General features: G+C 40.2%; 1 protein-coding gene across 3 annotated transcripts in view; it reads left to right on the top strand.

Annotated features, from left to right (window-relative positions):
- TRAPPC10 (trafficking protein particle complex subunit 10) overlaps positions 1–22414 on the top strand; it is an 83069-nt gene that overhangs the window by 21466 nt on the left and 39189 nt on the right. For all 3 annotated transcript variants that reach the window (XM_061627518.1, XM_061627521.1, XM_061627517.1), the window contains exons 2-10: positions 5564–5645; positions 6202–6337; positions 6699–6895; positions 10249–10444; positions 10888–10999; positions 11237–11484; positions 12178–12324; positions 15115–15229; positions 17148–17224. In XM_061627518.1, coding sequence (XP_061483502.1) covers positions 5564–5645; positions 6202–6337; positions 6699–6895; positions 10249–10444; positions 10888–10999; positions 11237–11484; positions 12178–12324; positions 15115–15229; positions 17148–17224 — 1310 coding nt within the window. The remainder of the gene's footprint in view (positions 1–5563; positions 5646–6201; positions 6338–6698; positions 6896–10248; positions 10445–10887; positions 11000–11236; positions 11485–12177; positions 12325–15114; positions 15230–17147; positions 17225–22414) is intronic.

Genomic DNA, 22414 nt, shown 5'->3' with positions numbered 1-22414 from the left:
TAATATAGGTAGTAATGTAAACAGCACTTTATAGAAAATAGCCTGACTGGTATCTAGATGTAATCTCCTTTGGCAAAATCCCTATCTGGATATGTATCCTACTGCAGCGATGAAGTTGGATTGACTTCTGTTGATGTGCTACATTCCATCTTAATATATACTGAGTATAAAGCTTGAAACACAAATATTTTCCCACTTTTTTAAAAAAAGCCAATTGGATCTTGCCTATGTGAATATTTTTGCTGTTCTGAATGTTAGTAGGAATTTGTATGAGATGGGTTTTGGTTTTGTTTTTTTAAAAAAAGTGGTTGAACAAGTGTCTGAATTAGCTCTAATAATTTATGACACTTTTTGGATAAGCTTACTATAGCCATTATTTCTTCTTGGGTGGTGTTATTTACATGGTGGCACTGGTGAGTACAGGGCAGCCATGTGGGCCAGGTATTTTCGTGAGTGTTGCTGTTACTAAACTTTCTGAATATTATAATGATTTTTCTCTCTACTGCTCTCTACTCCTCTTCTCCCTCTTGACACCTTCCATTGAGCTACAGGCTCGTGGTAAGGATTAAATATGCTGATCCTTTAGTGCTGATGAAGAGATAAGAACTCTCTGATAGTAGCCTAAGCCTTAAGAATGACAGACAAAAACAAAGGGTCACAGCAATTCCCCCCCCCTCAGACGTCTCAAAGTTGCCACTCTGGCTGACTCTCTCTTGCTTGCGCTCTCAGTAATTAACTCATTCTCTCCTTTTTAAAAAATCATTTAAAAAATATTACCACAGGGATTCTGCCAAAGTTTTGCTTAAAGTGAAGGATTCTGCCATTGCAAAAAGTTTGAGAACCACTGTCTTTGGCTGACCACTCAACTACATGTACTACAGTGATAGGTTACATACTAGCGCCTTTTAGCTTCATAACAAAAGGATATCTCGGGGACTACTTGATCTTTTATATCCTTGTTCAATCATTGAGGTCTTTGGGGGAGCCACTGTTAGTAGTCCCCCTTGGCTTGGATGAATGGCTTGTACCCACCAGGAACTGTGCATTTAGTATTGTGGGCCTAATTTTATTGAGCTCCCAGTAAAAGAGAGATTCCTTCCCTGTTGAACCTCTGGCTCCTATTGAAGACTTTTTTTACTGTAGCAAGCATTCTGATTTCACAAATTTAACTCATTTTTATTTTTATTTGAGTTTCTTGTACAGCACTTCAGAGGCAACAAATCAAGTGTTATATATAATGTTCAAATAAATAAAAATGGGACTGGTTTGATTACATAAGACCTTAAGCTTTACTTAGTGACTTCCAGACCCAATTCAGGAGGACTCATTCAAAACCATGCAGCAGTTTATTACTTGTGCAGAAGTCTGCCATGCATATGACAGATGTGTTTAATGGCTTGATACTTTCTTTTAAACAAGACAGTTGTAAGGACTCCCACAGAAATTGTTAGAATATAATTTTAAAATCTTCAGTGTACAGTTTCATCTATTATCTACAAATCACTGGCAAGAATAGAAGTGCAAATGTGATAATATGTTCAGAATAGCTTTGGAACTTCAGGTTCACTTCCTTCAAAGTCCAAAATGGAAATTGTACATAATGTGAAAATTTGAGATGGTGTCTTATTACATGATGATATCGGAATTATTTTAAATGAAAAGATAAAAGGAGACCACTGCAGAACTTTACTGCAGTGGTAGATACGTTGTCAAAGTGTCAATGTTTATCTTCTGTATTTGTCATGGGACTTTTAGTAGAAAATGTAGGAGTAGTTGTTGAACATGCAGTATGATGTTTCCTGATCTTGCTTAAGCTTTTAAATATAATCATGGTGCCCTTTACTACCACATTGGAATTTAGCATAAATTTGTTTCTACAATATGTTTCCTTAAGGCAGGTAGTTGTAGTGTCCCAGTCCCTGGCACTTTCTTGGCCTCTGCTGCCTTAGTTATGGCTAATATATTGCAGATAGAATAAATTATGCAGGTTATTCTGTATGCACAATTTTAGATGTTTGTTTCACGCAGGAGATACTTTGCAAACCCAGATGTAGATGATATTGCTGCAGTTTTTCTCTGAAAACTGCCTGCTTTTCCTGCTTTGTTGCAGCCTTGCTTAAAACATCCTGCTGATCACTCAGACATCTATTTGTGGACAATCCAGTATGAGAGGAAGATCATAACTTTTTGCTAATCTTTACATAGTATTAATGAGACTCTGTGCTCAATGGCTCTGTGCTCTGTGGTCTGCCAGGCTTGCAAATAACTTTGAAATCCTATTTGCTCTTTCATTTATCTGCAATCATCCTGTGCTTTCCTCCATGTTTACTACTTCCCTTTCCTACCTGTGAAAGGCTATGGAGCACTACTGCAACTGTTTTGCTGACTTTGTTATTGTTAACTATTTATAGGCACATTTATAACAGAATACTTAGAGTAGTTTACTTTGGGGAATTAAACAGATTAAAATTTAATAAGAATAAAGAAAACAATAAAATAATGGTGCAGCACAAAAACCCAAGTAGCGGAGAGTAAATGAATAAAAGTGAAAATAGATTTAAAAGTCCTGGTGCAGTAGCAGAACCACCCCAGCATTCTTGATTGTTTCCAGCAGGACAGTGAGTCCTAGGGCTTTTATAAGTCAGAGGGATCACCAAGGCAGAATATTCTGGCAGAACATGAATATTTTTTTGACATAGAATCTGAAATACACAGATTAGGAGAACAGCTAACACGTTGGCAAAGGCTGCGGTAAGCTGAATCTTGCTGCTCTTGATAGATTATTTTACGTGAAGAAATAGTGAGATGATTATTGCACATGCCTTTTATTTTCAGTGTACCTATAGTCTGATGGAAAATGAGTTTAGATGATGTGGAATGAGAAACAATTTTCCTATTCAGTATGTTTCCTTTGAATCAAAGTTACTAAAGCTATTACAGTTTTAAGTACTCTGAAAACTTACTTGGAAGGAAAATCTGAAAAATCACAAAGCTGGTCATTTTCTACCATTACTTTGGCCAAGTCTTTTTAATAATAAAACATTAATATTGTGCCATTAGAGCTCAAACCCATAATAATTTTCTCCTGTGCTAAAACCTAATGTGTTCTAAAATGACAGGCATGGTAGGATTGAGAAAATATTTAGTGCAGCCAATTAAGTGTTAGTTATCAAATGATAATTCTAACATTTCATCTGTGTACTAATACTGAGTATTCCCATGCTTGGGCTTGTGTAGACAAAACCACACCATCAACATGCAGGAGAGAATTACAGACAGACTTGAAATAATTCAGAGATACACACATGTACAAAAATTCTGCAGGGAAAAAAACCATCAGGGGTTAGAGAGCCTCCAAATAGCTCCATAGTAACTCAGTTATATGATGGGGGCCCCTGACAACCTGGTGGGAGAGGGAGATAAAATGGAATGGCTGGGACAGGTGAACAAAGACATTAGATGATAGATATAGATAACTTACTAGGAAGAACACTTGTCTGAGTCAGCAAGTGACCTCTCCTCACCTTGAGAAGGTATTTTTAAATGCCCCTGGGGATGGAAGTCAGAGCTGTTAGTGGAGAAAGTTTAATGGAGCTGGGATTGGACACAAGTGAGCTTCCCCCCCTCCAAAAAAAGGGAGAGGGAGAACAGAAAGACTTTAGAACAGTGAGCACAGAATGTAGACTTGACTGTTGGTGGGGAATGGGAACTTTGAGGAATGAGGGAATGGAGTTGAGTGACTAGAACCCTTCACGTTGCAACACTTGGATGCAGGGTGTTGTTGTGTGGTCCTGTGTTCTTGCACTAATAGGGCTATACTTGTGTAGAGATGTAAAATTTCCTGAAGTTTTGAAGCCATGGAAAAAAACTGTTCTTTTTCCTTTTTTCCAGAAAAAAATGAAATTTTCAGAAAAATTGAAAAAATTGCAATATTAGCACTTTTAACAGAATGAAAGTCACTTTGTTACTTCAGGAACATGAAATGTAATTATGTACAAGTTGGTTTGGCATAAAATTATCACATTTGGTATATTAAAAGTACATTTTATTCAAACAATTACAAATTGAATTTATTTTTTAAAATTTCTATTTTTTTTTGTAACAGATGGATCTACAAGATCCTGAACTGTAAGGAACACCTGCACTGTAAGGAATCTCTTTTGTTTTGCCAGTTTATGAGGAGCAGGCAAAAAACAATTTAAAAAAACAACAGAAGAAACCATCAACATTAATAACAAAGAAAATTATGTCTCCGCTAGTCCTCCATAGAGTCAAGCAGACGTAAAGCATCCATTACCATAAAAAGAACTCAGAAAACGGGGGGGGAGACAAGATTCAATGAAACAATTTATTCATCATGCTAAAACAAAATATTCCATAATCCTTTTTTTCAAATTTTTCAAAAAGAACCCCAAAAATGGCTTCGGAAAAAAACAGATTTTTTTCCTGAAATTTTCCAGTTTTTTTCCGGGCCTTCACATCTCTATGCTTGTGACAGCTTATCTCTCCCTGCTTTAGCAATACTCCTTCTCATTGGTTGCATGATAGGCATCCATCACTGTCTGTGCATAAGCTGGAGCAAAGGCAAGAATGGATCCCACCAGCTGATGCTCCAACAAAGACATATCAGCTCAAGAAAGAGCTTATGAAGGAAATTTGCAGTAGCTGCCACACTGTCTTTATACTATGTGCTGATCATTTGAGAGAAAGGCACTGTATGGATTTATGCAAAATAGCTGACATATACCCTAAGTTTGCGAAAATTACCCCTTCAACAATAAGAAAGAATCATAGAATAGCAGAGTTGGAAGGGGTCTATAAGGCCATCAAGTCCAAGCCCCGCTCAATGCAGAAATCCAACTTAAAGCATACCTGACAGGTGGCTGTTCAGCTGCCTCTTGAATGCCTCCCGTATTGGAGAGCCCGCCATTTCCTTAGGTAATTGGTTCCATTGTCATACTTCTCTAACAGTAAGGAAGTTTTTCTTACTGTTCAGTTGAAATCTGGTTTCCTGTAACTTGAGCCCATTATTCTGTGTCCTGCACTCTGGAATGATTGAGAAGAGATCCTGGGCCTCCTCTGTTTGACAACCTTTCAAGTACTTGAAGAGTACTTGAAGAGTTTCACTTTTTATCTGTAATTAATGGTTGGGAGTTTGGTCTAAGGTCAGGAGATGGCAGTTCTGGATGAGAGATACTCCATGAAAACATGCTTCTGGTATACTGAATATCCTTAGCAACAACACCTATCTTGTTTAGCACGCACTCTATGTGGTAACTCAGTTGTGATGGCAGTTGAGCTAAGGAGCATTAGGAGGTAGTATTAGTCTTGTGCATTTGATTGCTCCTTGTGATTAAGTGAGGAAGAATGAAAGCATACTGGTGAGGAGGTTTCCTGCCATGTCTTTTACTTATTTATATAATGTGTTTATATTGTCTTTATATACGTGACCAAAACAGCACTTGTCAATGGTTATGACGGATCATCAAAAATGTTCCTTAATTGGAACTTAAGGTTTTTTAATGCTTCTGACAAGAATATTTTTAAAAATTTTGTGCCTCAGGTGCTGGTGATCAGAATCTCTTCAGTTCTCTGTATCCCACACTTTCTCAGCAACTCCCAAGAGAGCCCATGGAATGGAGAAGGTAGTATTGCTTTTCTTTATCAGGTTCATCAAGTGAGGAATCAGCATAATGATGTACTCGAGCAAACTCTTTAAAAGAGTTGACATGAGTTTAGAAGCTAAGCATGAATAGACATTGCAAGTTTTCAGAGCTATGAAGTAGCACAAAGTGAATTGTTGCTCTTACTCCTTTGTTTTGTCTTGTTGCACTTAAAATGGATATGTAGAACTGAAGTAAATTCTGGCTAAAAGTCTTTGGAAGTTGCAAGCATAACGTCTTAAGAATAGATTGTGTGTTAAAACAATAGAAGAATGTAAATAGAAATCACTAGAAGTGAGACATTCACATATTCTGACTGTGGAATATCTTCCATTAAACATTACTGCCAATTTAGATATATTTTTTATAAGAGAAAACAAGTTTATATAAATTATATAAATGCATTGTGTTACTACATTTAGATTTCTGAACTGAGTATTCCTGTCATCTTACCTTTATCAATATATTTCTCCTACATGCCTTCTATTTCTTTAGTTTTGCTATAACAATTAATTTTGGTGTTCTAAATACTATTCAGGTCTTACGGACGTGCTCCTAAGATGATTCATCTGGAATCTAATTTTGTACAATTTAAAGAAGAGCTACTACCTAAAGAAGGGAACAAAGCTCTTCTGACATTTCCCTTTCTCCACATATACTGGACAGAATGCTGTGTAAGTAATGATGTGTGTTTTAAAACATTAATCAACAGATCATTTTCAGTTAGCTTTGCCTTCTGTCATACTCACATTGTGGAGGAAGACATTAAAGCCAGGGACAAGGGAATCTTCGTGACAACAAAAATTATGTCTCATCTAGTTAGCAAAAGAAGCATTACAAGTGCATGTGGAATAGGCTGCTAAAAGTAAATTGCTGACAAATCTTTTAAACAAGATCTGTAGTGAAAATAATTAGTTTCTTCACTAACTCAATTTAATCGTTTCAAAACTATTTTTTTGCTCCTTGTGTTATAGGAAAGCATTTAATGCTTGTTTTAGAAAAGCTGATCTTGTGTTTCATCTTTTGTATCCTTAGGACACAGAAGTATACAAAGCTACAGTAAAAGATGACCTCACCAAGTGGCAGAATGTTCTGAAAGTTCACAGCTCTATGGATTGGTTAATTGTAGTGGTAGAGTGTGATGCCAAGAAAAAAAACAAAACTAATATCCTTCCCCGAACATCTATAGTAGATAAAATAAGAAATGACTTCTGTAACAAACAGAGTGACAGGTAAGTTATTCCAGTACTGCGAAATGTAATTGATTGTACTTGTTGCCGGACAAACCATTGTTGTCTTCAAAAGCATAGTGACTTTTGATGGTCCTGGTGGTCTTTCATTTGAGAAAAGGGTGGGGAATCTGAGACCCTCCAGATGTTGCTGGACTGTAACTCCCATCATCCCTGACCATTGGGTGTGCTATCTGTGGTTGGTGAGAGTTGGAATCTCCAACATATCTAAGATATTAGGTATGTGAGGTTGACCCTTGTTACCTCAAAAAGTAATGAGGAAGAGAAGCTTCTGATTTTGATCTATTGCTACCATTAGATAAGTTATGGGATTGGTTCTGACATTGTTTGGTCATGTTTTTGAAGTTACGGAAATTGTTCCTCTGTCTATGCACACAGGAGCAATTAGTTCAGAGATTTAGCTTTCTAAAATTATAAGAGTTGTTGAATAATGTTAAATGCTTTAAGTAGCTGTGGAGATGGCATTGCCATGTGGTTCCATCTTTTGTCTGAATGCATTGTTCACTTTCCCTCCTCTTTTGGAAGCTGGTACGCTTCTGGATGGGGATATATGTGGAGGAAGATGAAATATGATGGACTTACACTGCTGTTCTCCATGTCCAAAGCTTCTCTAAGTACTTAAAATTCAAGATTCTGACATTTTTATAAATACCTTGTAAAACCATAGTCTAACTGGGGAAGATGTAAACACTGGATTTTAGATTAACCATTTTGGATTAGTGTGCTTCTATCCTTGTGAGAATTAATCTGCCTGTCTTGCTGCTACATTGATAACATCTGAATCTTGAAGATGCCTCCACTAGAATGCAATCTTCTGATTGACAAGATGATTGTGTCTAATGACGGTTAGAGAGAAATAGATGGGAGAGAGAAGACTATTAGAAGATCTTCTTAAATATTTGATGAACGTTCTTAACCATTTGAAGGCAAACGAATATTGTTATGGCTGTAATTGGATAGCGTGCTTCAAGAGCTTAAGGGGATGTGTCTTCATTCTGTGTAAGGAATGAATGACAAAGCAGTCCTCTGAAGTTAACAGCTTGGATCTTAACATTTTTATGTATTTAAACTTCCAGCTGTTATTACATGCTGTATGTTGCCAGCATCATAGAGGTCTAGTGCTTGTCAGCATGTTACAGGTTTGTTGACAAAGATAATTTACGAGGTCCTAGATAACTGTGGTATTTGCAACTGTCAAACATGATTTAAATTGTCTATGTGGTAACTCTTCGGAAGAGTTTGTTATTTCTCTGAGTCTCTTCTAAATAATATCTAGTATTTATCAACAGAGCATTGCTTCCTAGTGAGTTATGAGAGGCAAAATTATACCTTGTTTTCAGCCCACTATTCTGAAGAACAGCAGACTGCAAGCCAACTGATAGAACTTTAATCGGGAATGAGGAACCTGTGGCCCTTCAGATAGTCTCGGACTCCAACTCTCATTAGCTCCAGCCAGCATGGCCAATAGTCAAGGATGATGGGAATTGTAGCCCAACAATGTTGGGAGGGCCACAGATTCCCCATCCTTGTTTTAAAATTCATGTTTGCTTCTTTTAAGAATGATTTTAATGCATGTGAAATAGTCTTTGAATTAGTACTTTTTTTGTAGCTGTTGAAACAGAAATTTCAATGCTGTAAATTTCTGTGCTGTAAAGCTGTTGTGTGAATGTAAATACAGAGGCTTCTTAAAAAACTGGACATACCATTTTAGTTGAAAGGACTCCATATTGGATGGTATGCAGTGCTGTGCTTTTGCATGGATGCCTAAACTAAGGAGTTCCCTACCCTACTGCAGTCTCTGTGCCCCTTGAAAGCCTCTCCTGGAAGGACATCTGGGATTTGGGGCAAGAGGAAGTGGGGAATCGGTGAACATAGGGTGGGAGGCAATTTACTTTCACATTTATTTATGTAAATGTACACCTGTCGTATCTTTAAAACTCAGAGCAAGTACCAGTTGGATAAAACATACATTTAACTTGTGAAAATAGCAAGTGTTATTTCCAGATAAATCATCTAGTTTCTTAGGTTGTCAGTCATTGGTTACAAAAACGAAGCCCATGCTTAGAAATCATTCATTGGTAAGAAACCACAATTTTTTGTACTGCATGAGTGTTGCAAAAAAAAAAAAAGCTAGTAAAGCATAATATTTCAGAACTTTTGAAACAAAAATAGTCTGTTGGCTTTCTTCCAGTTTGACCACTCTCACAAAGTTTTCCAAATGAAAATAAGCATTCTTGTTCAGTCAGCAACAGAGCAAATAGCAAAGTTTTAACTCCTCCTCTAGGAGAAGACTGGGCCAGCAAGGGAAGTCCCATCCAGAGGGCTTTGCTTTTTAGGGGGAAGCCAAGGTCTTTGTCTCTCCTGAGCTGTGGTTTGGGATCATAGCCAGCTTTTGTTGCTGGCAGCAGCATTTATTTTTGCACTAACATCCTTATGCAAACCAAAGAGAGATTGTTAATATTAATATTACCAGCGCTTTGCTTCTGCTTAACTAAGGCCAGGCTTCAGAGGTTTCATGATTTTCTCAGTCCTCCCTTTCCCCTCACACTCTTGCAGTCAGGAAGGAAAGAATGATGCACCAAAGCAGCTCATACCCACACTGTTCATTGCTAAAGTTGCCTCCTTAGGAACTCATTTTGGATATCCCTTAGCTGCCTGCTCGCTTATTGGCTTAATGGAAAGTTGGATAACATTATTCATTTATTTAACAGAATTTATATACCACTTGATTGTAAAAAACCTCTTAAGTGGTTTTCAAAAAATGCTCCATACTCTAAAATAAACAGGATGATGGTCCTGCCTACCTTGCTAGTATTTCAGGATGTGTTGGGAAGGAGGGTGGGTCATGTTTACATGCCTCCCCTCCATATATTAGTTAGGGATATCTAAGGAATCCCTTTTGACCCATCCCCTTCTGAGTGTGTTTTTATTTTCTTTTTGGGGTTGTTAACCTAACAGCACCCCATTGTAAGTAATCTTTTGTATTAGGTTTTTGCCTATAAAAACCTATAGTGCTGAAGCCATGTCTTGAAATTGGGAGCTTCTCCCCTTCGAATGGGATGCCAAGTTTATTGGCCCCTGCCTTTTCACTTAGAAGGAACATACTTTCAGTTTTGTACATATGTATTGTTTTATTGAATTTCTTAGGTATTTTGCATTTTATTTTAGATCATTTTGGGAGTCCTCAGGCTGTGTAGTGGTATATAAATATAACTAACTAGCTAAACCCTTTGCCTGCTCTACTGTTTGTAGAAAAGAAGGGAACCTCCTAGTGAGTCCAATCTCCCTTTTGATTTGTCCATTCTCAACTAAAATATTCATTCATCTCTTTACAGATGTGTAGTGCTGTCTGACCCTTTGAAAGACTCTTCCCGCTCTCAGGAGTCCTGGAATGCCTTCTTGACAAAACTCAGGACACTTCTTCTCATGTCTTTTACCAAAAACCTAGGCAAATTTGAGGATGACATGAGAACTTTGAGGGAGAAGAGGACAGAGCCAGGATGGAGTTTTTGTGAATATTTTATGGTCCAGGTATAGTAAAGCAGAGTGTGGAAAAATAAAACCTTTAAAAACTTATATTAAAAGTTAATTTGCTGTGCTACTTGCATTAAACAGTATTTCTGTATTAAAATGTCAGTTTTTTTCTTAAAACTGTGTGGAGCTAAAATAATGAGAAAAGGCTTTTGTTTCAGTGCTTAATTTGCTCACATGAGTCAACTGAGTTGTCTTGCACACAGTTGATAGGAAAGGGAGCTAAAGATGCAAACAAATGCCCATATTGTCCCACTAGAATTGTTTTCAAAAGTGAAGACTTTTCTGAAAAATTAGTCCTTGATTTCCTAAGAATAGTTTGCATTTATTTTGGGGGAAAGACCAAGTACACCTGTTATTGATACAATTTTGCTTAATATCCTTGCACCATAAATCTGACTGCATAAATGTTAACATACTTTTCTTTCTCTGTATATTAAAAGGAAGAATTGGCCTTTGTCTTTGAAATGCTGCAGCAATTTGAGGATGCCCTTGTGCAGTATGATGAGCTGGATGCCCTGTTCTCCCAGTATGTTGTCAACTTTGGTGCTGGTGGTAAGTAATTAAATCAGAAAGTGTAACTGAGCATCTCCTTGAGCAAATTCAATTACTTTTGTTTCACAAAATTCAATTATAGTAATCCAACGGCTAGAAGCAATCCACTTGATTGTATAATTGCCCCTTAATAAAAGATGAATCCAGTAGAAAGTTTTAACATATATGTATGTACTTCAAGTTATGTTCTTTTAATGTGCCAGATGTAGTTACTTTTAACTGTGTTTGTTTACATAGATGGGGCAAATTGGCTGACTTTTTTCTGTCAGCCAGTGCGAAGCTGGAATGGGCTGGTTCTTCGTAAACCAATAGACATGGAGAAAAGAGAACTTATTCAGAATCAGGAAGCCACTCTGTTAGACCTACGCAGTTACCTCTTTTCTCGCCAATGCACATTGCTCATTTTTCTCCAGAGGCCGTGGGAGGTATCTCAGCGAGCACTAGAACTTCTCCACAACTGTGTGCAAGAGCTAAAGCTCCTTGAAGTAAGTCTGTGTAGTTTAATCAAACAAGTGGTTAATGCTTAAGCTTCCTTCCTAGCTGTTTATTTTGCTCTGGATTATAGAGGTGACCTAAAATGGGATGGGCAAAATATAGATTGGGATCTACTGGTAGATATCTGGGTGATTTGCAGTAGATCAGCACAGTTTCTGCCATTTATGTAACAATAGATACAACAAAAAGGTATTTAAAAATTTAGAAGTTAAGCTGCTGAGATGAAAATAGCTGGTGAGGGTGGGAACCAAGAGTGGATTTTTGTGTGATGTGACTATGAACTTAGTTCTGGTATTAAAACAAATTCCTGACCTAGATTGAGCATGTGCTCATAATTCTTTGTTTCCTCCTGACTCTACATTGCACCTGCCTGTTTTGGTGGATCTTAGGTTTCTAGTAAGGAAAAAAAAAGTAGATGTTGGAAACCTGAAGTCTTCCCACCCCTGAGCTTAAAGGGTTTCTTAAGGTAGCTATCACTTCAGCATTCTTAGGAAAGTGATTGGCTAGTTGTGTGGAAATTTGAGGTGTCTGGCAGGAGATGATAATCGTCCTCAAGAACTACCTTTGTGTTGCATGCAAACCTTAAAAGCTGTTAGTACTAATTGAGACATTTTTTGGCCCAATTATGTTTTGTTAGAATCAATGTCAAGTCTGAACAGTGTCTTTGATGTTTTGATCTTAAGGTCTCTGTTCCACCTGGTGCTTTGGACTGTTGGGTCTTCTTGAGCTGCTTGGAGGTTTTGCAGAGAATAGAAGGTTGCTGTGATTGGTCTCAGATTGATGCCAATGTTTCCCACACAGTTGGCTTATGGAGTTATTCCACTGAAAAGGTAAGAAAAGAGGATAATGCATGTTATCAAACTGTCAGTGGAAAAAGTCCCATAGTTCTTTGTTACAATCAATGCAACTTTCATTTGATTAGGAGATAGTCAATATGATACAGAAATTTGGCATCTAAAGGAGCAGGCAAACTTTTGCAAGGGCAATGCACTCAATTTTCTTCTAAAACAAACACGTTGTACATCTGTCTAGCTGGCAACCTGTTTTCTCCACAAAGACCCTGGCATGTGCACATAAATACCCTATGCAGTCATTCATGGGGACATTTGGTGAGGAGATTAGCATGTGCTCACTCAGCATGACACTACTTCCCACATCATGCACAGGGCAATTGCATGTTCATAGAGGTGTACGTGTGTACAGGCCAGTATGTGTAGGATCTGTCTATACACTCTGATCCTTTGGTGTATAGATTATGCATTTGGATCCTACATGTGTTGAATGCCATGTAGGTATAACCCTGTGAAAACATGATGATGGCAAGTGGGAAGGCAAGTACAATCCCATTCCATTGCCACATACAGCCTCAAACATCACTGAAAAAAGGAAGCTCCTTAGGCATCCAAGTGAAGCATGTGCCTTTTGATACCCAAGCAGTGCAGTCTCTTCACTGTGGGGGAAGGACCATAGTTCAGTGGTAGGGCAAAGACTTCATAATGCATAAGGCTTCTTAATTCCATGTTGATGTGTTCAGTCAGAAGGATCTCTGTTAATGGACACACACTTTAAGAAAGAGCTCTCATATAACTCAGGCTTGCTCTATGGTCATAGAGGTGCACCTTCTGACCTAAGAGAGTGACTCTTCAGTCAATCTGGTTGTAATGTTGCAATTTAGAACTGCATGGTGTAGTCCATTTTAATTGGTTTCCTTGATATAATTGTTATGCTTGACTGCTTGGGGGCAGGAAAAAGATACTTGACATGTATGCAGTATTCTCCTCTTAGTCTAAAGTGAGTCTATTAATTCATGTTAAACAACAATTTGTTTGATTTTGTTCCTTCATATTTCAAAGCTCCCCAACATGTCTGTCTGCTCAGTTGTTGTCTTCACTTAGGTCTGCGTTGTTGGAGCTGACTGTACTATGCAAACGTTAACTACTAGCACTGCACCTTTTACTTTGAGGTCCCCAACTCTCCAAAGACCCTAGTGTGGTCTTGTACCAAACGTATAAGAAATGTTACCCATATGTGGTGCATGTGTGAACATTGGCTATAGGTGTTTGCACTATGCCACAGGCATGGAATAAAACTGCTGGGAACAGTTCTAATAAATGTTCCCCTGTGGGAAGGTGTTACAATGAAGGCCCATTTTGAAACTCTCCAAACAGCATAATACTAGTTGAATCATAATTTGTTCAGTGTTGTCTTCCAAGGAGCACTATAATGTGTTTGTGTGTTTCCTGTATCTTGTTAGTTACCCATATTTTGACAGTTTGTGTTATAAAACTTGGACTTAGGAACATAGGAAACTGCGTTATGCAGAGTCAGACCATTGGTCCATCTAGCTCAGTACTGTCTACAATGCCTGGCAGTGGCTCTGTATGGTTTCAGACAGGGGTTTCTCCCAGCCCTCCCTGTAGGTGCTAAGGATTAAACCTAGGACCTTCTGCATCCAAAGCAGATGCGTTACTATTGAGCTGTGACCCTTTACCAAGAGGTGCAGGAAGAAAGATAGTAGGAAATGGCCAACATCTCAGCAATACGGCTCCTATATTTTTCATATATGAGGAAAAGTTTTGCAGGTGAAAGTTATCAAAACCCTATAGCATCATGACATGGCAAAGCTGTACCTGCCAAAATTCCCTCTTCTGAACAACTGTTAAAGGTACAAAAGCCCTACTATCAAGATCTTGGCTATGCGTCTTGTAAACTATATAGAGTTGGATTTGGGCAATTTTAAGATGAAGTTTTCATCCATAAATTGAATATTTGACTTAAATCACCTCAGTTTTAATTAAATAGGTTTTTCACCTATTTCCCTGTGTTGAAATATTTCATTGAATCTTAGTTTAAGAGGACCAAGATAAGTTAATGAACAGCTCTTTTTTACTATGTACCTCTTGAATGACAGGGGATTAATATTTCCATCATACTATGCTTGTGAACTACAGTAGGGCCCCACTCATACAGCAGGTTATGTTGCGGACTCCAGCTGTAAAGCGAAATCCATTGAATAGAATGGCGCGATGCCCAAAAACCGCCGTAAAAGCAGAACAAGCGCCGTATGAGTGGGGCTTTAGTCTAATTGCGTCTAATTGAGACCGCTGTATTAGCAAAGCGCTGTAAAGCGGGGCCCTACTGTACTGTGAAGCATCTGATTAGTTACTGTTTGCAGACAGAAGGCAGAGCTCTATAGGACACAGCCTGACTTTTTTGTTGCACATGTCCTGTAAGATATTTGGTGTATAGGAGTGGGGGTGTACACATATGATTTTAACATTAATTTCAAATAGTCTTGACAGGTTTAAGACAGTTTTAAGTTCTACTCTTGTGTTGCTTACATTTATTCTTTGGAAAGAGAGGTCCTTTTTCAAAGTGCAAAGCCTGTGGTTCCTATTTTTGGTTGGTAAATTTTAGCCAATTGGCTGAATTAATCTGTTGTAACAAAGTCTTGTGGTACCCTTTAAACTTTTTACGCTCTAGTGAGACATTATGCTTGTCAAAATAAATTTGTAAGATGTTGCAAGACTCTCTGTGTTACTTGGAGTTAAAATTGTAGCCACTGGTTTTTGTATTTCTCTTGTCGTGAAATACAATGTCAGAACTTTATTTTTCTGCAGTTGAAGTCCCTAGGTTACCTATGTGGACTTGTGTCAGAAAAGGGGCCCAATTCAGAAGATCTTAATAGAACAGTTGATCTTCTAGCAGGACTTGGAGCGGAACGTCCTGAAACAGGTATTTACAAAAAATGTTTTATAAAACTCTGTGAAGTTGCTGCTTTTTCAGGTAAAACTAACGTTGAAAGAGAACTTCCGGCCTATCATGCTTCTGATAAACAATTCTTGTTAGCTTCAGTATTTGTCAAAGATAATCCATATTCAGAGACAATTTGCTGCTGAAATGTTTGTACTGGAAAGGGATTGATACTGCCATTTTCTCCATAAGGCATATAGCTGGGCCATTTCTCAACACAGCAGACATTCTTGTATGTTATACTTCAGTGATGTGAGTGGGAGTGGGGGGAAGTGTGCAATTCTAAAGTCAAATGATGCCGGGAATTTCTGTTGTACTCTTCTTCTACTGTTTCTCAGTATGTATTTGATGTACTAATATATCCGTTTGGATGTTTGTATATAGCTGCTTTTTGTTTTTAAATGGCACTTTAATTCTGGCTAGGCAATGAAAACTTTGAAGATCAATATTTCCTTTGGAAAATAAAGAAGAGTAGAATTGTGTTCCTGATAAAATAAGTAATGCTTGCAACTACATTTTTTTACTGACAGAACTTTGATAAATCAGCTAGATGTACTGAATTAAGAAACAATCGACACCTGAATTTGAGTTTGAATCATATAGAAATTTCCCAGTATCTTCAGGAAAGAAGAAATAGCATTGAAATGTGTTCTGGAGTTGTGCTATGGAAGCTTTGGCTAAAATTAGGCCCTACTTCTAGGCAAGGTTGTTGGAGAAAAGGAGATGAATCGAAATAAAAGGGAAATAGAACAGTTTTGAAATTGGGGATAGGATAAGAGAAATGAGACAAAATAGTAAGTGGGGACAAAAGGAGAATAAATGGGAGAAGAGAAGTTTGGGTCTAAGAAGAATGTGTAACAGAACCAAAAAAGAGAAAGGGGAGATAGAGGGAGCTGGAGAAACAGAAGAACAGTAAAAAGGGAAAGTGTATGGGAAGAACTACTTAAGAGTTCAGGGAAGTGTTTACCCTTGTCCTGGGATTTTGCAGAAGGTGTAAACAGTGCCTCACAGTTACTGTCTTCTGCAAAGGCCCAATAGGAAGGGAGAAAAGCCACCCCTCTTTCTTACCCCACTCTCTGTGGAGGAAAGGAGATGTCCATGAACTAGACTTGTGTTGTAAGTGCAGGCATGTTCATCAGAGGAGGGAATTAATGGAAATCTGAAAATGACTGTGTTGACACTTACATTAACAAGAAAAGCTCCAAATTCTTGTTTTCATTATCTGAAATGAAGACCAAGACAAGGGTTCACATGCATTGCTTAGCCAATCTACTCTGATCTGAGAACATACATGTTTGCTCATTTGCACTAAGCCACAGTTTTATGCCATTGTGTAATGGCATAAATAAAAGAAGAGGATAGGAATTGAGACAGATGGAATCCTTTGAACAGGAGCTTACATGGAAGGTGTAGAAATTTGCTTCCTGTCCTTTTCAGCAACCCAGACTCCAGGCCCAATTTTTAAGGTGTTAATGTCTGTGGTGTAGTGGTTAAGGTGCTGGACTACGACCTGGGAGACCAGGGTTCAATTCCCCGCACAGCCATGAAGCTCACTGGGTGACCTTGGGCCAGTCACTGCCTCTCAGCCTCAGAGGAAGGCAATGGTAAACCCCCTCTGAATACTGCTTACCATGAAAACCCTATTCATAGGGTTGCCATAAGTCGGAATCGACTTGCAGTACATGGCTCCTGGAGTTTTGGTATGTAATGCATATTAAACTTCCACTGCATCAGATCACATCTTTAGATTTGAAGAAAAAACCCAAACCCTTGTAATACTAATCTCATTTTTCTTTCAAATCTAGTGCAGAAAACCTAGTGCCGTATATGTGATTCTATATAAACTTTTGTGCCTTTTTAAAAGTAGAAATCTTATGTCTGTCCTATTTTATTTTTTAAGCTAATACAGCACAATCTCCTTATAAGAAACTCAAAGAGGCCTTATCATCTGTAGAAGCTTTTGAAAAGCACTACTTGGTAAGTATGTCATATATATTCTACATGCAGAATATGGATAAGAGATCAAAATACTGTTGCGTGTATAATAGAATATATTTGGTATATTCAGATAATTTTTAAATTTGTTTTATAACCTTTATTTTTATATTTGATAAATACATAGATAGCATGGTCATAAACATATCACAATAATACCAAATTAATTTTAATAATTTTATATTCTTCAGATAAATGTCAATATTTGTAGTAGAATATTATTCCTAGGTATATATTGTGAGCTAGTTTGAGAAATAGTATATAATCATAATCAGGTTGGAAAGGACCTTGGAAGTCTAGTTCAACCCCCTCCTCAATACAGAACTTGCAATGCACGCTGCAGTTATAGTATGCATGTGACGTATGTGATTCCATCCAGCCACTGTAAAATGAGATGTTAGTGTAAAAATTAAACTTTCTGTTTCAATCATTATAAACCAAAACATCAAATCAACAAATAACTACATGATAACAGTTGTTTTAATTTTTTTAAATTTGGAATGATTAGAAACCAAGAATTGTATTCAGAGCTACATGAGAGGAGTTTGCTCACACAACAGGACTTCTCCCTTCATCTCCTTTCCACATCTGTCCCCAAAATCTGCCATAGAGGGTCTCCCAACTCTCTGGAGTAGATTTTGAGGATGGGGGAGCTGCAGCAAAGAAGAGGGGGAAATTCCATTGTGCAAGTAAAGCTTGTTGCATTACCAGAACAGCAGCATGAGATACAATTCCAATAATTAGAGCAAAAATCTCATATACGAACTTAATCAGTTCCAAACATAAAATTGTATATCAAAGTATATGAGTGGTTTAATTGTGAATGGAAAGGAGGAAATGGATATAAGTGTTGGGTTTAAATTGACCACAATTTTTAGTAAAGAGCGAAGTGTGTTTAAAGATAGTCTTAATAAACTCAGTCCAGTGATGGAGGAGATCCTTAACACCTGAAATTTCCTATTCCCTGAAGGTTCCTGGAGGCCAGTCTTTGGCCTTGGGTCAGCAGGCAAGGTCCACTTCCGATGACTTCACCCTGGGGGAGGGGGCATCCCACTCTCCCCAGACCGGCCCTACCTGCTGCAGCGTTCGGTTGGGTCCTGCTGAGCTCCATAAGAGCTCAGCAGTTTCCATCTTAAAACTTCACCCTTTTATATTTTTCTTTCTTTCTTTTTCTTTCTTCTTTCTTTCTTTCTTTCTTTCTTTCTTTCTTTCTTTCTTTCTTTCTTTCTTTCTTTCTTTCTTTCTTTCTTTCTTTCTTTCTTTCTTTCTTTCTTTCTTTCTTTCTTTCTTCTGCTGTCCCTTCCCCCCTCGCCAGCCGTCCTTAGCTTAGCGTGGGGGCAGGGATTCACGTCGGTGCAAAGAGGGAGCCTTTTTGCAGCAGGACATGTCTCTCCCTTGCAGAGGCGTGATCACTACCCGGACAAGCGGGTGCTGCTGCTGCTGCACCAACAAGACTTCTCTCCCTACCGTGTGCTGAACGGAGAAGCTCGATTTCTCAGCTGCATAAGGAAGAGCAGCTTTATCAGCCCCCCCAACCCTCACCATAGGATTGGGTGGGGTCGCAACGCACAGAGGTACCATGGAGGAGGCAGATCTAGGCTGCCTCTCAGAGGAGCCTGAGGCCTCCAGCCACAGCCTTGAGGGGTGTGGCCAGGTTTTAGCGCCAAACATGTGCAACCAGCAAATGGAGGGGGTGAGTGCTGAGTTTTTGCCTTTCCCAGGGGAACAGGAGTTCCCTAAATACCTGCATTGGGTAAAGGGCATAGTGGCCAAGGAAGTACAGGGAATAGGTTCCTTACGGCCCAATGAAAAGAAAAAGAGGAAGCCTTCCTAGAAGAGGGCTCAGGCAAAGAGGCGGCGAGCAAGGTCCCCTTCTCCAGTTTCCTCCTCCTCTTCCTCCCACCATTCCCCTCCCTCATCTTCCCAGTCATCCCCAGAGCCGAAGAAGAGCCATGGCAAGGGCCACAAATGCTCTTCTAAGTCTAAACACAAAACCAAGGGGAAAAGGGTTAGGAAAAGGAGACATAGTAAGGCAATGGTGACTGCTTTGGGGGCTACTTTCAGATTCAGAGGGGCAGTATTCTTCGGAGGACAGGGACGAGGGGGAGCTTTCAGAAGAAGAGCTGGAAGCCCTGCCTTCCAAGGGCAGGCTTTTCCAGGCCGAATTTTTTCCACCCTTAGTAGCTAAGGCTAGGCGGATCCTGGAACTCCCTGAAGAAAATGAGAAGAACCTGGAAACGTCAACACCCTCTACTTCAAAAGGTTCCAGATCTGCTTTTCTGGAGGGTTGATCACGAATGGCCAGCCTTCCCTTTCCAGATTCCTTTCATGTTTTGTGGAAGCAGGAATGGGCAAATCCCACAAAACATAAACCGACACACAGGGTTGTCGACAAGCACTACTCCTTCCCAATCAAAGTGATGGAACAGTTGAGAACTCCAGCTGTGGATCCACCCGTGGCTGCCTTATCTTCATCATTGGTAATCCCGTCGGAGGGAGAAGGGGGCCCCAGAGACTTTTGTGGCAAGCGTGTGGAAGTGGCATTGGAAATGGACTTTGAAGCAGAGGCAGCTGCATTCCGGGCTTCTGCAGCTACAGCGGTGATGGCAAGAGCTTGCATGCTCTGGGCAGAGGAACTCGCATCCAGAGACGATGTTCCCAAAGACATTAAAAGACATTAAGGATGGGCTGAAGAAAATCTCTATAGCATCAGCCTTTCAAGCAGATGCTTCCAGGGATGCCCTGCAGTTCAATGCTAGAGCAATGGCAGCCAGCACAGTAGCACGTTGCAACATCTGGCTGCAAAGCTGGGAGGTGGATCCGGGCTCCCAGAGTCGTTGGCAAATTACCCCTTTAGTGGGTCCAGGTTATTTGGGGACCCTCTGGATAAGGTGCTGGTGGAAACAAGAGACAAACAGAAAGCCCTCCTGAATGCCAAGGACAACTGCAAGTACAGGCAGTGTGGGCAGAAACAACAACAGACAGATGGGTTCTCAAAACTGCTTCTTACAGTTACTCCTTGGAGTTCTTCAAACAACCAAGGGAGAGATTCATAGCCACACCAGGGTCCAGGAATCCACACAAACATCAAAACTTTACAGCGGCCATCAGTCACCTATTGGCGATACAAGCAATAGAACCTGTCCTGAGACAGGAACAGGGGAAGAGGGTGTATTCCATTTTTTTCCTAGTTTTGAAAAAAAATGGGAGTACCAGAGCGATACTTGATCTCAAGTGGCTCAACAAGAAGGTGGCCTACAAATGCTTCTGGATGGAAACGCTGAAGTCCATCTCGGAGGCCATCACTCAGAAAGACTGGATGGCGTCCATAGACCTGTCAGAGGTCTATCTTAATATCCCCATCCACAGGGAGCACAGAAGATTCCTGCGCTTCTGCAACGGTCAGAGCCATTCCCAGTACAGGGCACTTCCCTTTGGGCTCACCGCCTCCCCTAGGGTTTTCACAAAGGTCCTGGTGGCTCTGGTGGCGCATCTGAGAACTCTGGGGGTGAGGGTGCGCTCTTATCTAGACAACCTACCGGTCAGGGCACCCTCAAGAGTTCAGTGCCAGAAGGATGTGGAAACCACTTTGGTGTGCCTTCAGAGGCATGGGTTTGTGGTAAACTTGGACAAGAGCATGTTGGTACCATCACAGGTGATTTTGCGTCTGGGGGTGGTGATAGCCTCAAGGAACTTCCGGATCCGGCTCAACGAAGAGGGGGTCTCCAAGATTCAGACTGTAACACAGAAGGTGGTCGCATCGGAAGACTTGATGACCTTTGCCAAGCTACAAGGCGTACTAGTATCCTGTCAGGAGTTAGTAAGCTGGTCCCAGTTCCACTCCCGCCTGTTACTCCAAGGGTTAATTCCATTTCAACTCCAGATCTCCCAGTCAAAACACATGTTGATATCAGTTTTCACCAACCCTACGCCACTAATTGAGGTGGTGGCTGGACTCCCACAGACTGACACGGGGTGAGTCTACACTCCTCAGTTCTCAAAGTGGTGACGACATGCCAGCATGTTGGGCTGGGGAGCACACTTGGAGACACATGTGGCTCAAGGTACGTGGTCGACTAGCAAAACCAAATGAAGCATCAACTGGCTAGAGCTTTGGGCAGTGAGGCTAGCTTTGCTGACTTTTGCTCCTCACATCTGGGGCTGCCATGTTCTTGTTCAGACTGACAACATTTCTTCGACGGCATATCTCAATCATCAGGGAGGGACCAGGTCCAGGACCCTGATGGAAGAGGCACAGCACATCTTTAACTGGGCAGAGCTACACCTGCTGTCCCTCCAGGTGGAACACGTGGTGGGACTTCAGAATGTGAAAGCGGACTGGCTCAGTCAGACCACAATCTCCAGCTTGGAGTGGCAGTTGCATCCGGAGGTTTTCACCAGATGACCGAGCGTTTTGGTTGCCCGATCATCGACCTCTTTAATGCCCAGGTAGTCCGGTTCTTCTCTTGGTATCAGACCCAAGGGACACAGGGAGTGGATGCCTTAGTGGTGGATTGGCCAGAGGGCCTACTGTATGCCTTTCCCCCCTTCAATCTCTTACTACAAACTATCAGGAGAATCAGAATGCTGAGAGCAGAGGTGATTCTGATAGCACCCTTTTGGCCAAGAAGGCCATGGTTCCTGGAAATAATGCACCTGGCCTCAAGGAGACCATGGACGCTGCCTCACAGGGAGGACCTGTTGAGGCAGGGCCCGGTGGTTCATCCCAGGCCAGAACTCCTTTGACTGACAGCATGCTGGCGGTTGAGCGGCTCTGGTTGGAGGAGCTGGGTTTTTCAGAGGCTGTGTTGGATACTTTCTAGCCTCCAGAAAGGCTTCAACTAACCGGGCATTCTGTTCTACATGGCGGGCCTTCCTTATCTGGTGTCAGGCGAGGGGGAGGAACCCGTCTTCCTGGAACGTTGCAGATTTCCTGGGGTTTCTGAAGTTAGGTTTGGATAAGGGTCTTAGTACCAACACAATTAAATGACAGGCAGTAGCCATTAGCAGTATTTTAGGATGCAGGGGAGATTTTTCAGTTTCTTCACATCCACTCTTTAAACGGTTTATTGAGGGGTGGGGCTGAGGAATCCCCCAGTGGTCCATCGTTTCCCCTCATGGAACCTCAACTGGGTCCTTACAGCTCTCATGGGTCCTCCTTTTGAACCACTA

Source organism: Rhineura floridana, chromosome 5 (genome assembly GCF_030035675.1).
Source record: "Rhineura floridana isolate rRhiFlo1 chromosome 5, rRhiFlo1.hap2, whole genome shotgun sequence".
Taxonomy (NCBI): domain Eukaryota; kingdom Metazoa; phylum Chordata; class Lepidosauria; order Squamata; family Rhineuridae; genus Rhineura; species Rhineura floridana.
Note: the sequence above shows the minus strand (reverse complement) of the source record. Positions and strands in the feature narration are given on the sequence as shown.